We start from the raw sequence: 13090 nt of genomic DNA on the forward strand, positions 1-13090 counted from the left end.
TGAACATGTAAAACAGATGAGAAACGATTGGTGTCGAAATTCAAGGGTCCTCTGACGAAAACATAGTTGTTGAATTTACGGGTACTTTATCAACAACAAGAGATTTTGATGATGATTATTTTTAATAATATTTCATATGAAAAAAACATTAAAAAAGCTTTTTTTCGTAGTTTTACTGATTTGATGCTAGATCTTTCCATCATCTGAGAAACTGACACTTGGCCTCATACTATGTTCACATTTTTAAGCGTTTGACTTGGTTGATCACAATACCCTAATTCATTTATAACTGAATAAATTTGAAGTAAACCCTCTCTTTGTAAATTTTATACATGTTTTCTTTCAAACAGATCCCAAGCTGTAAAATACGTGAGATTCTCTCTAAACCCTTCCCTAATAAGAATGGAATTCCGATCCCACCCCACTCCACACAAAATGCTAATTAAACATATAACACTCCTTGGTCTTACAAACTTCTAATAATCTTAAGTACGACATACATATTTCAAGAATTCTAGGCTTCCCAGACAAAGGATAGTCAAAACTAGTTTTTTTTTAAAGTGGATTAAACTGGCAGATTAACTTTGAAATGGCCAAATGTTGACAACACTTTAGCTGTGAACAATAAAGAAAGATTTGCTGGACCATTAAAGCAGAGAGAAAGTGGGCCATTCCAGATAGCGTTTATAAAGAGACCTATATCACACTATTTTATCACACATTATATTATAGAGACCTAGATCACAGGATTTCACTTCATATGATTATCCAATTTCATCCCTATACATGAGGCAATTTTTTCAGTTTTTTGCTTCCACTATCTGAATAGTATTTTACACATTTATACATTTAAAAAAGTTGAAGAGAAACGAAGAAATAAAGTAAAAAGAATAGGCATGTCGAATCCACTAGGATCCGCCCACAAGTATTTCGACACGTGTTGAATTGGGTTCCAACTTACGTCGAAAACAGGTAACTTGTTTGTTCTGTCGAATTTGTAGGTGAAAATGCTCCAATTTAAGAAATTGGAGTGTTGTGCACTTTCCAGATAAAACTTCAAACTTCTAACCAAAAAGTTAGATTCGTAGATATTTTTTCTACATACTGAAACCCTTTTCAAACCAAAAGTCTTTAAATTAAGCCTTCTGGAGTAGAATAAGTGTTTTTTTTACAAAAACTGTCGAATCGTCGCTACCTTTACCCTCTGTTTGTTCAAGCTAAAGAACAAAGTATTCATAAATAAGGTATCCAAGGAATATCATGGGGAGTCAGCATCCCCACCTGGACCCCCCCCCCTCTACGGAAAATTCCTCCACGTGTAAAATTGAGCAGCCGCAAAGAGATTACAAAATACTACTCCTACTGCTACTAACAACTCACCACAGCACCAAGCCGCCTGAGGCCAACACAGCTATGCATGCTCCTCCTCCATCCTAATCAATTTCAAGGTTCCCTCTTTGCACCCTCCTAGGAAGTTTCCATTCCCCTTAAATATTCCTTCATAGCATCCTCCAACCCCAACTGCAGGTGACCTGCTTTCCGTTGTGCCCTAGATGGTTGGCCGAAAGGACAATTATTGGCAATCTGTCATCCATTATGAATGTACCCAAGTCATCTCAACCTTTCTCACATTATAGCCCTCGAAAGCAGGATTGAACAACACTTTTTGTACAGCCTACTGTTTGAAATACAGTCAGTCAGTTGGGTACCCAAAACAATTCATAGCCAATTTCTCTGGAAAATATCTAGCAAATCTACCTCCATTTTTTGGATTGCTCCTGCTTCAGAACCATAATTGACCACTGCCATCACTATAGCTCCAAATATTCTAATCTTGGTTCACAGACTAATCTTCCTATTCTTCCCAACTTTTTTCAACTTCGAAAAAACGCCCTGAGCCTTTGCTATTCTACTTTTCACATCTTCACTGCTCTTTACTAATAGTACTACCAAGCTAAGTGAAGCTGTTCACTTGATCAATCTTTTTGTTACCCAATGTCACCTTTTCATCTTCACTTATTCTTAGTCTTAGCAACTTAGTCTTCTTAACATTAATTTTCAACCCTATTCTAGCACCCTGAACTTCTAAAAGTTCATTCATTTTGCTCAAACTTTCATCTAGGATGCTTAAATCATCACCATAATTTTAAGTCCGGGAAAATTTTTCTTCCCCATTTGATTCTGTGTTCTCCCATTGCCTTTTCCGTGCCCCTGAAGATAAAGTCCATCAAAATTATCCATATAAATGGGGATATAACAAACCCTGCTTAAATCCATATTTAATACACAACCAGCTACTAACCATTTCCTACTGTACAAAAATAGATATCTCAAAAAGTCAATAAGATGTTATAAGGAGTAACAAAAGGACCAGATATCCAAACAACTATTTTAGGACAGGGACCGGTTAGTCTTAAATCACTTTTGACTTATAAAAAAAGACTAGAACTCTTTATTCCCAATCAAATGAGCATCCTCCAAAGTTTCTGCAACCACAAGGGGGACATTGGAGATGAAGATGGGGCAGAACTAATTCCTTAGAACTAATTCTGAATTTACCTGAAGACTCAATGAGAGCTAAGATGTTTTTTTTTATATTAATATGCAACTTTTGAGGCACCTGCCCCCTCCCCCACAATAAAACAATCAGATAATATGGGGGATACCATTATCCAGGGAGAATTTGGGAGGAATTTTCCACAAGGAGGGGGGGTTTCCATGGAGGGGATTTTCTGCAGTGAAGGGGGAATTTTCTGGGGGGGGCACCTAAATCCAATCAGTGGTAGTTGAAACTCATTTTAATTAGAAAATGTTACATTTTAGAGAAGAGGACAGAAACATGTAAAAGATATTCTAAATTCCATAGAGATAACAAGAAAAATCTTTGGCAATCTGTCAACCTTCACCTGTAGAATGTGTCTTGGCCATTTCAGCTACAAATAAGAACATAATTTGATCTTTTCAAAACTCACTTTTGTAAGTGTAAAAAATGCTTTTCTAATTGCCATGGAGCAGTCTCTTGGTCAGAAGTCACCCATTATTTTTCTTTTTTGGTACAATATGGTAATCATGGATTTTTCCTGGAGAAGAATAAGGTGGGGATGATGATATTCAATATCTCTTTCTTGATGGAGGATCATGCAGGGTTTTGAAATGGAAAGACCTTGGGGGTGTCTCAGACCACATCAGGCCTGTTCTTGGTAGAGATTCCATAATATAACCACTAAGGAAAACACAAGAGACTTGCCAAAGAGCTGCCCCATGTATGAGAGAGCCCTAATAGGACCTAGTCTCCATTGTTAAAAGTCAGAAACTTCAAATTTAGATGCTTCCAAAATTTTAGTAAATCAGTAGCTAGGCTATGTGTCAGATTTTTGAATCTGGTACTTAAATATTCCACAGTAAACCAAAAGTTTAAAAATTTGTAAAAAAAGAACTGGCCAGTAAGAAAAAATGGTACTTGTTTATTATATAAAACACACTCGAGAAGTGAAGTTTGTAACAATAAAATATGATGAAAATAGAATACTTTTTAGCAAAATTGTGAAGGTCATTTGTGACTTATTAAATTGGCAGCTTTGGCGTCAGCTGACCATCTCAAAGACAAAGAAAAGTTCATTATCAACGCATTGACCTAGTCCATTTTAGTTCATTATTAACATGATTCTTGAGGACACCGGTTAGTTTGCTTTGACTAGTGATAGAATATAGTGTCTCACTATGGATGTTAAAGAATCATTTTAGATTGTTGAAAGGGCTGATTGTTGGAATGTGCAAATATATAGCCCAAATTTGTTTCTAAACTATTATATTTTCATCATAATTTTGTTTTATTTCATAACCATTTACCAAACTTCACTTCTCAAGTGTGTTGTATATAATAGACAGGTACCAAAAAAATTACCATTTGTAGCTGATTAAAGAATGATAATTATTATTTTCATTAGTCTTAATAGTAAAATATTAGCATGAAAATAAATTGGCAGAAATATGTAAAAAGAGCCAGAAACCTCTCAGAAATGACATGAGTTTTACTGTGAAGTCATTTTTCAGAAGTTTTAGGCTCTTACTGAAAAGTTCTACAAATTTGTTTTCAAAACAATATTTTACTATTAAGACTAAGGAAAATACAAATTACCACCCAAGAAGTGAAGTTAGGTTAATTGTAATGAAATATACCAAAATATGATGAAAATATAAAACTTAAGACGCAAAATTTTGGAAAAGTACAGAAGAAAATTAGGCTATAGAAAGCAGGTCACATAGAATGCATTATGTTAAATAGCTAACCTAACCTAATCACCACTATATATTAAACATTTAACAAAAATATACCTACATTGTGGTTTTTCTAAATGAGACTGAGCTAATTACAACCTACTGCAGAAAGAAAACTGGTTTTTCTCAGATCTTACAGATCCAAATTCTTCAGTAGGGTAAGGATATTTCACAAGTACCGAGTTTATAACAAAATTTTTTTTCAACTGTTGTTATGACCAGTTTACTCATAAATTGAATCAACTGTGACAAAATCAATTACCAGAAAACACAAGGAAAATATATAATTTGGGCTATATGGTAAAATTCTATTTTAGCTACTTTTGTTATCTTGAAAAGGGGTTAGGTTAGGAAATTGAACCTTTTAAGGATTGTTCTAAAGACTAAAGTATGTCCTAGGAAGGTATTTTGACGTACCTACCTCTATCGGCCATGGCTGCACCAGGTTAGTTACGGGAGAGACTTGATGAGGCTGTGGACACCACTTGATTGGCTGTGGTGTTGAAGTGCATTGGCAATGTGGTGGCTGCTGCACATTGGGGAAGCCTGAATTAGAGGGGTTCCTTATAATTAGGTAGATGCTATATTATGCTGTTCATTGTTTGACTGAGGAGGTAGCTGTCCTAAAAGCTGTTGCAGCGCCTTAGGCACATTATTTTGACCACCAGGAGGAGGAAATGGAGGAAACCCAAGCAATGGGTTTGGCATCCCAGGAAAGTTGGGTAAATTAACATTTGGCAAATTGGGAAGGTTCGAAAAATTAAAAAAGTTATGCAAATTTGGCATAGGGAAATGGGGAGGTAAAAAAGGTAGCCCAGGTGGTGGTGGCCCATGCATAAATGGAATACCCATAGCTTCCGATTTGGGTGGCTCCAAACGCGAATGGTCTTGATTTTGTTGCTCAACTGTCTAACCAAATCATGGTTTGATAGGATGCTAAAATCAAAAGAAAAATACAATTCACAATGACAATAAAACCCAAAAATATTGTTACTACGATAACCCTTGCATTACCGTAATCAAATTTTTTGCATAGCCCGCAAGAAGTAGTTGTTCTAATATGGCCGCTGTCATACCTGAAGATCGCATTGAACAATTTCATATTCGTGGCATAGTGTTTTCGCTATGCTGTTCTTAAAGGAAGCATCAGCAAAACAATATATATTCTACTGCGTCTTAAGCCTCTTTATTTATATTTCATTCTGCTTTGATCTACTTTATTCCGCTGATCCTCCCTATGAGAATAGCTAAGCAAACAGTTTTTGGAAATCACCTCAGAAGCGTAAAATTTTAAACATTTAAACGTGGATGAAAGCAGATTATATGTAGAAGAATCAGGATATTCATCTGATCAATAAGGCTGCCAGACCAACACCTCCCTGTTAAGTTAAATGGCCGCCACAACGCCCCATTGGTCAGCATCTTCAACGACAAAAGGAAAGCCCAAAACACCAACTTCATAATCTCCAATAATCTTCTAGTTTTCCATTTCTGGGCAATGTCCACTGCAGCTACAGAACAGCTTGGCTACAGGTAACCTGACTAATAACTACCATAAACTGAGGACATTTTTGGATCCGGATGGTCCAACAAATTTTACACCAAAAATAAAAAGGGGTTCAAGCAGATAAATAAATTATCCATAAATAATAAATCAAGCAAATTGAGCATGTTCAATAAGGCTAAGGCCAAATACCCTGTGGCACAGAGGAACACAGTTGAATATGAATCTACTAGGTTAAATACTCACATCTTGACCGTGATCATTTTTCGAACACAAATGTGTGACTTATTTATATTATTGGTAAGATTGGTTTTTAAGGACATTGCTTGCAACGAACCCGCATTGCAGATAATGGTAGAAACGAGTTGAAGTTGAACCTGAGTCCCATTTCTCAGTAGCTCTTTTACTTATTGAGATGGAAGCTGTTTTTTAATTTTTTAATGAGAGCACTGGAAAAGAATAACATAAATCTTTTTATGCAAAGATATATAAATATAAAAAAGTATACAAAATATAAATTATATAAAAAATTAGATATATAAATTATATAAATATCGAAAATATTGATACACTTAAAGAATATCGACTACCGATACAATACGTCTGGATATCGATATTTGAAGTATCAGATTAAGTATCAGGCAACAGTGTACGTAGTTTGGAATTGTCACTAAATTATTTGTCAAGTATTGTTAAATTAAAAAGTGGCTTAATGTATTAAAAGTAATGGAGTGAAAAAGTACGGATCGGTGTGCAAACATTTTTCCATTCCTATTCTTTGGCGTGCTTTATGACCATGATTGAGAAAAGCATTTCTTACATAATCTATCACCCGACACTATCTACTCCCTTAGACCATCCTAACATTTATCCAATGAAGAAAGAAAAAAAAAACAGAGAAAAAAGCCAAATTTTGTAATTCTTGGCAACAATAAACCGATAAATACATTTGTTCCAAGCTTTGACCCCTTCTCCCACGGTAAGTCCCCAAAGGGTGACGTCAGGTCCCCTCTTGGGGTTGGATTTGTATACATATATACTCTCTAGCAAACTACCATCATATGGTTTTTAACGATCTATTTGAGGAGCACTAATACCTTCTAATTTGTACATAAGCAAGAAAAGACAGTAGGTATACAATAACAATTTTAAAAGGAATAAAACAAGAAATTGCGCTCAACAATGAAGTATAATCTTTCATGAGAACTTACGAGAAAAAAGGTCACGTATAGTTAACGGAAGTCACCTTTTTAAATATTTATACATTACCTCTTGTCAATACAAAAAAAAAACAAGTTTTTTCAGCTGAAAGTGTGGGGCAACATTAAAGCTTCAAACGAGAAAAAATTCCGTATATTAAGGGAGCTACTTGTTACTTCGTGAGCCCTTGCTCTTTACTTTAAAATCTTTTTAAGTTCTTTAAAAATACTTCTCACTCAAATTCAAGAGCACTTGTATTTTAGCAGTCTTTCTTAAAGAGTTGTGACAAACTTATAGCATATTGTTTATGCACAGTAGCGTATAATTCCACGTCAGCTATTAACGGGAAAGTCAGTGAATGTTCCTGTGAGTGGAATAATCAAGTGTTGGACGCCTCAAAAAGGGCAACCTCAAGGTGAAAACTGACCGAGACAGCATCCCTTCTATGCCCTTTCTTAACCTTAAGATTGGCGAAAATCCTCCAACATCTACGGAAATACTTGTTGCAGTGAAAAAACTCAAGAATGGAAGATCACCAGGTGAAAACTGCATAACTTCGGAAATGATCAAGGCATCAGTGAGGACATGCCTCTCAGTGTGGATAACACTGATTGCAACAGTCTGGAAGTATGAAAAGGTCCCTGGCAACTGGACCAAAGGGATAATTTTTAAGATATTTATGAAAGGTGATGCTCTTTACTGCGATAACTGGCAAGGTAAAATCCTAATATCAGTACCAAGTAAGGTTGTAGTATTTGTAATACTCGAGCGACTGAAAAAAGATCTTGATCCGTATCTGAGAGAAGAGCATCATGGCTTTCGGACGGGGAGATCTTGTTCAGATCTCATATTCACGCTCAGGACTCTGATAGAAGAAGCAAATGAGTGGTCCAACAAAGTATGCATGCTCTTCATTGATTTTGAAAAGGCCTTCGACTCCGTGGACCGTGACACACTCTGTGAAATTCTATAGCATTATGTTGTCCCCAAGAAAAGAACAAGTTTAATCATAGTCTTTTATGAAAATATGGGGTATTGAGTAAAGACAGCAAACGGAATAATTAGATACATGAAAAGTATGGTAGGAGTGTAACAAGGGTGCATTGTATTACCGTTTGTATTTTTTATTTTAATGGAATACGTTTAGAGTGAAGCTGATGGCTTCGGAATAACAGCCATAAATAAAATCCTCTCAAACCTCGACTTTGCAGATGATGTGGCACTTCTGGAAATGACAAAGCAGCGACTCCAGGAGCTTCTTAATAAAGTGAGCGTTAAAGCGGAGAAAGGTGGCCTAAACACCAACATAGACAAGGCTAAATCAATGGCAACATGAGGCTCGCCAGTCGAGCTCCTGCAGAAAAATCGTGGAGTCGAACAAATCCATGAATTTAAATACCTTGGAAGCTGGGTCGATTACACAGAAAAAGTTCAAAATGAGGTTAAGAGAAGACTTGGAATGGCTACGCTGCTTTCAACAAACTTAAGCCAGTATGGAAATCAAAGAAGTACTCGCTTGTACTAAAGCTGCGACTTCTGAATAGCAACGTTTTGTCCGTGCTATTGTATGCCAGTGAGTGCTGGAAACTAGATGTTGGGATAGAGAAAAGACTCAAAGCTTTCGAAAATATGCGCTTGAGACGCGTGCTGAATATCGGTTGGCGTCAAAGATTCAGTAACACTGAGGTCCGCAAAAGAACTAGCCAGCCGCTTATTACTGAAGTGATTAAGAAGAAGAGATGGAGCTATCTTGGCCACGTCCTTCGGATGGAGGACTCAAGAATCCCGAACCAGGTTCAACAATGGCAGCCACGTGGGCGTCGACAGTGGGAAAGACCGAGAAACACACTCAGACGCACGTACGATCGTGATCTACGCAGTGCTCACACATCACTACAACCCCAGTGGGAGGATGTACTTGCCGCAGCGCCAATACGTAACGTTTACCGAGGCTTCGTCGATGCCCTATGCGCCCCAGATGCATCAGGAGGACCTAAGTTCTAAGTAAGTTCAAGGTGAAAAAGAAAAATACATCCTATAAGAACAAGAGCTGTTCAAAGAAACTATCTTAAATAGAATACACAATACGACCCTAAAATCCTTTTTGACATCTCGGACACCAAGAAACTTAATGATATTTGGCATAAAAGACCTCAGACAACTTTGATTTCTAGAGCCAAATGGCTAATTTTTCCTATGGAGGCCTATTTTTAAAGGATCTTTGGACCTTCCTTGTAGTCCATTTAATATAATATGAACAGTTTCCGTCAGCTCAATAATAAACATAGCACAATTTTTACCTTTCCAAATCAAAGTTTGGCATGCCCAGGTTCGGCCCAGGTGGCATCATCGGTGCTGACTGTGGCGTCATAGCCTGGGTAGCTAGAGCTTTCTGCTGTTCATCAGCAAACTGTCGTGCTGCTTCGGCACTTTCAGAATCTATCTTGTTTTCAGACTTCGCTCCCTGAACAACACTTGCCTGGAATATTCAACATATTTACTATCCTAAATTCTTTAGTGATAAATATGTAGTTGCTATTCTGTTTTGTTTTTTGTCATGGAAAGTTATTCTTTCTCTATATAGACAATCAAACAAACTTAGATATACTGTTCCATACAGTGAACACACAAAGGAACTAAAGGTTCCCTGTATTTAAACTTCGGATTTAATTTGAACTTCAGATTGTGGTTTAAACTTCAGATAGAATTTAAATATTTCGATTACAATGGGCCGTAGCTCGTTCTTTACTGCAACCCTAAAATCAATTAGTGTGTCTTGATTATTTTCATGGGCACCGGCAGGGGGAGGGGGCATGCCTCCTCCCCTAGCGAAATTTGGGACAATAATGTAACTATAAGGAAACCAAAAGAAAAAGGCAGAATATGGAAAAAATGGATAAAATGTGTGTTGCCCTATTCTTGACTGCCTGCCAAGAAATTTCGAGCCTATAACGAAAGTATAAGAGTCTAACTATTGATAACACTAAATCAAAGAATCAACTTTATATGGTGATCCTAAATATGTATTTGTTTATTAGTAATTAGTGCAGTTATTAGAACACAAGATAGTTCGTATAATTAAAGAGGACAAGGAAAACAACTTAATAAGAGGCAATTTCGGTAAAAAATTGCCTTCAACTTTTGCTTGAATTGCCAGAGTGCCTTTGAGCTGATATATGACGCCATTGTAATCAGAAATGTTTCCCCTGAACGGAATGCTGAGAATTTCTGTATTTTCCCCCTGAACGGATACGTTTTTTGTGTTTTATTATCATTTTTTTTTAGGAGTGATTGTATTTATCTATTTTTCACTTTGAAACAGATTTAATTTTTTACAGTTATGAATTATAAAGGTGTCAAATGTACTGACCTTTGGTATTCAAAATTAAAAATATTGAACTAAAAACTTTTATTTGATTTTCTTAATCTTAGTTTTACTTTGAACAAACTGCTTTGATTATGCGTTACTTTTTATAAACAATTGAGTCTAAAGGCATTTAATATTTTGGTGTTTGATAACCAAGTTCGAAACTGTCGATATTATTCATAAATATCCGTCCAATGCTTCAACATTGCTCAACAGAACTGAATGCTGGGAGCTTGTGTCTTAGTTTTTGTAAGTAGGCTATTGTTTTGTGCAATTTTTTAATTAATTACTTTTTCGGGTTTTATATACTTTTACTTTAATTGACATACTTTTTTCATTGCCTTTAGAAAAAAGGTTGTCAGCTTCATTAAATAAAAAAAAGTTTTTCGGCTGAAGGTAAGGAGGAACATTAAATCTTAAACGAGCAGAAATTATTACGCATATAAGGAGGAGTGCCTCCTCCTCAATACCTCGCTCTTCACGTAGCAGGTTTTCTGCACTTTAAAAAAAAGTTACTTATTGTTCTAATTAAACGACCCTTGTGTTTCAGGAGTTGTTTTTAAAGAATTGGCAAAAAATTTAAACTTTAGCGTAAAGAACGAGGGGGTTGAGTAGGACGCAACCTCACTCATGTACGTAATAATTTCTGTTCGTCTTAAGTTTTAATGTTACTCCTTACTTTCAGTTGAAAAAACTTTTTTTTTATTTAATTTCTGATCATTTTTTTTAATAGCCCCTGAATACCTGGCTGCACCTCCACGGAAAAATCCCCCTCTCCACAGAAAAATTCTCTGGGCAATTCAATCCTGGCAAATATTTACCCCGGACAATTACCCTTAACATCTCCACCCTCTAAAATTGAATCGGTAAAGAAAAAGCAAAACCTATAAAGAAATTTCGTATAGGAATTCTGGCAAATTCACCAAATGTTTAATTTCCCCGGAAAGTCTTACCCCCTTGGAAGCTTCCTTCTCTATGAAAAATTCTTTACATGTAAAATCCTCCCACTAAAAGATTCATCGTTTTCTCCTCACCCGAAAGATGTATACATATTCCCAATAACAATAAAACAATGGGTAAATTTTATAACTTAAAAACCTTTCCCCAGGGGCTGTAGGGGGTCATTTTATCTCTAAAGACATTTGTAGATAGGAGCTTGAAACCTCTACAGTAGGGTTCTTTGATACGCTGAATTTGATGGTGTTATTTTCATTAAAATTATATGACTTTTTAGAAAATCAGACAAATTATCTCAGGCTCGTAGCCTTTGATGGGTAAAACTAAACTCAATGAAGCATATATGTTTGGAATCAGCATAATAAACCAATTCTTTTGATATATCAATTGGTATCAAAATTCTGTTTTTAAGAGTTTCGGTTACTATTGAGCCGGGTCACTCCGTACTTAGAGTTCATTACCACAAACTTTTAATTACCCATCAAAATCCAAACAGAGATCATTGATACATTGATTGTTTTTTTTTCTGCGTTACCAAAAGTATTGCATTCATAAAACCTAACAGTTTCATGAAATATAATTAAACAAATAGAAAAGGGTTTTCAACTAAAGCAAGGAGCAAGTTTAAAACTTAAAACAAATATAAATTACTCTGTATATGAGGGGGACTACCCCCTTCTCAACACTTTGCTCATTAAACAAAAGTTTTTTAGTGCTTTGAAAAATCTTATCTTTCCAATTACAAATTTTCTGAGAAAATTTGGAAAAAATTTAAACTTTACAGTAAAGAGTAAGGAGCTAAAGAGGAGACAGCTCCCTTCATATAAAGAATAATCTCTTCAAATAGGTTTCAAATCTGTCCCTTGCTTTCAGCTGAAAAGCACTTTTTTTATTTAATTTCTTTTTTTCGAAATCATTCCCAAGCCTAACCATGATATAATTTGAGGTCCCTGTCCCTTAAATCCCTGGTCAATTGCTTTTTAAATGTGTAAATCAATAATTGTACATGCATTGATACCGTCCTTCGTTTAAATTTTTAATTTAAATTTTAGATAAAATTTGAATATACTTAAAAAACTGGCGATGAATAGTAATTTCGGTAAAAAGTCCTTGTTAATATTACTGCAAAAGAATTTCGGTTGGATAAAAAGGAGTGTTATTGTTTGTATGGATGGAAATTCTTTGAGACTTTTGATCTTCTAAATAACTGAAGCCATCACAACCTCTGCAATAGGATTTTCTTATCGATAAATACATTACATACATTTGTTTAAATACATTGAAATACTTCATATGAATAGAAAAAGAAAATGACACCATTTAAAATTGCTGAAAACTAAGTTCCTTGCAGTATTTGCCATCTCAAAGAAATTTCATGGCGGGGCTGATGATGACCTGCCTTGCCTTTTCCACCTCTGTACTGGTAGAAATCGGAATGTAATATTTTAGCTGTATAGAGAAACAATTTAATTAATTCCTACTCCCTCTACCTCTTTAAACATTTATTTGAAGCCTCGTGAAGAGTAAGAAGTTTGTCCATTAAGATGTACTTTTATAGGATTCTACCCTACCCCCACCTAAACAATTACTCATCCCTCCCTCATTATAGCTGATACACAATTACAAATCGCCAAACATAGCCTAGTTTCATTACAAATAAAGCGAATCAACTTGGTTGAATCCAGTGCTGCGACAGGAACGGGGACCAAAATCAGTGATAAGGAAAGAGTTAAATAGAGATCGATTGAACAGTTTAGAATTTGCTAAACCGTGATAGAGTTATT

General features: G+C 35.7%; 2 protein-coding genes across 3 annotated transcripts in view; one reads left to right on the forward strand and one right to left on the reverse strand.

Annotated features, from left to right (window-relative positions):
- The window catches only part of LOC148953907 (uncharacterized), a 46615-nt gene extending 37159 nt beyond the window's left edge, over positions 1-9456 (reverse strand). For both annotated transcript variants that reach the window (XM_089086851.1, XM_089086850.1), the window contains exons 1-2: positions 9283-9456; positions 4700-4824 (exon numbers count right to left, since the gene is read on the reverse strand). The gene's annotated coding sequence lies outside the window, so the exon portion shown is untranslated. The remainder of the gene's footprint in view (positions 1-4699; positions 4825-9282) is intronic.
- LOC148953908 (uncharacterized) lies at positions 8612-8986 on the forward strand. The gene has a single exon (XM_089086012.1). The coding sequence runs from the start codon at positions 8612-8614 to the stop codon at positions 8984-8986; it is 375 nt and encodes a 124-aa protein (XP_088942138.1).
- Positions 9457-13090: the final 3634 nt, after the last annotated feature.

Source organism: Artemia sp. Qi Xiang Cuo, chromosome 3 (assembly GCF_049724085.1).
Source record: "Artemia sp. Qi Xiang Cuo chromosome 3, ASM4972408v1, whole genome shotgun sequence".
NCBI lineage: Eukaryota > Metazoa > Arthropoda > Branchiopoda > Anostraca > Artemiidae > Artemia > Artemia sp. Qi Xiang Cuo.

Coding starts and splice junctions, on each gene's coding strand:
- LOC148953908 (XM_089086012.1), top strand. CDS start 8,612: ATGCGCTTGAGACGCGTGCTGAATATCGGTTGGCGTCAAAGATTCAGT.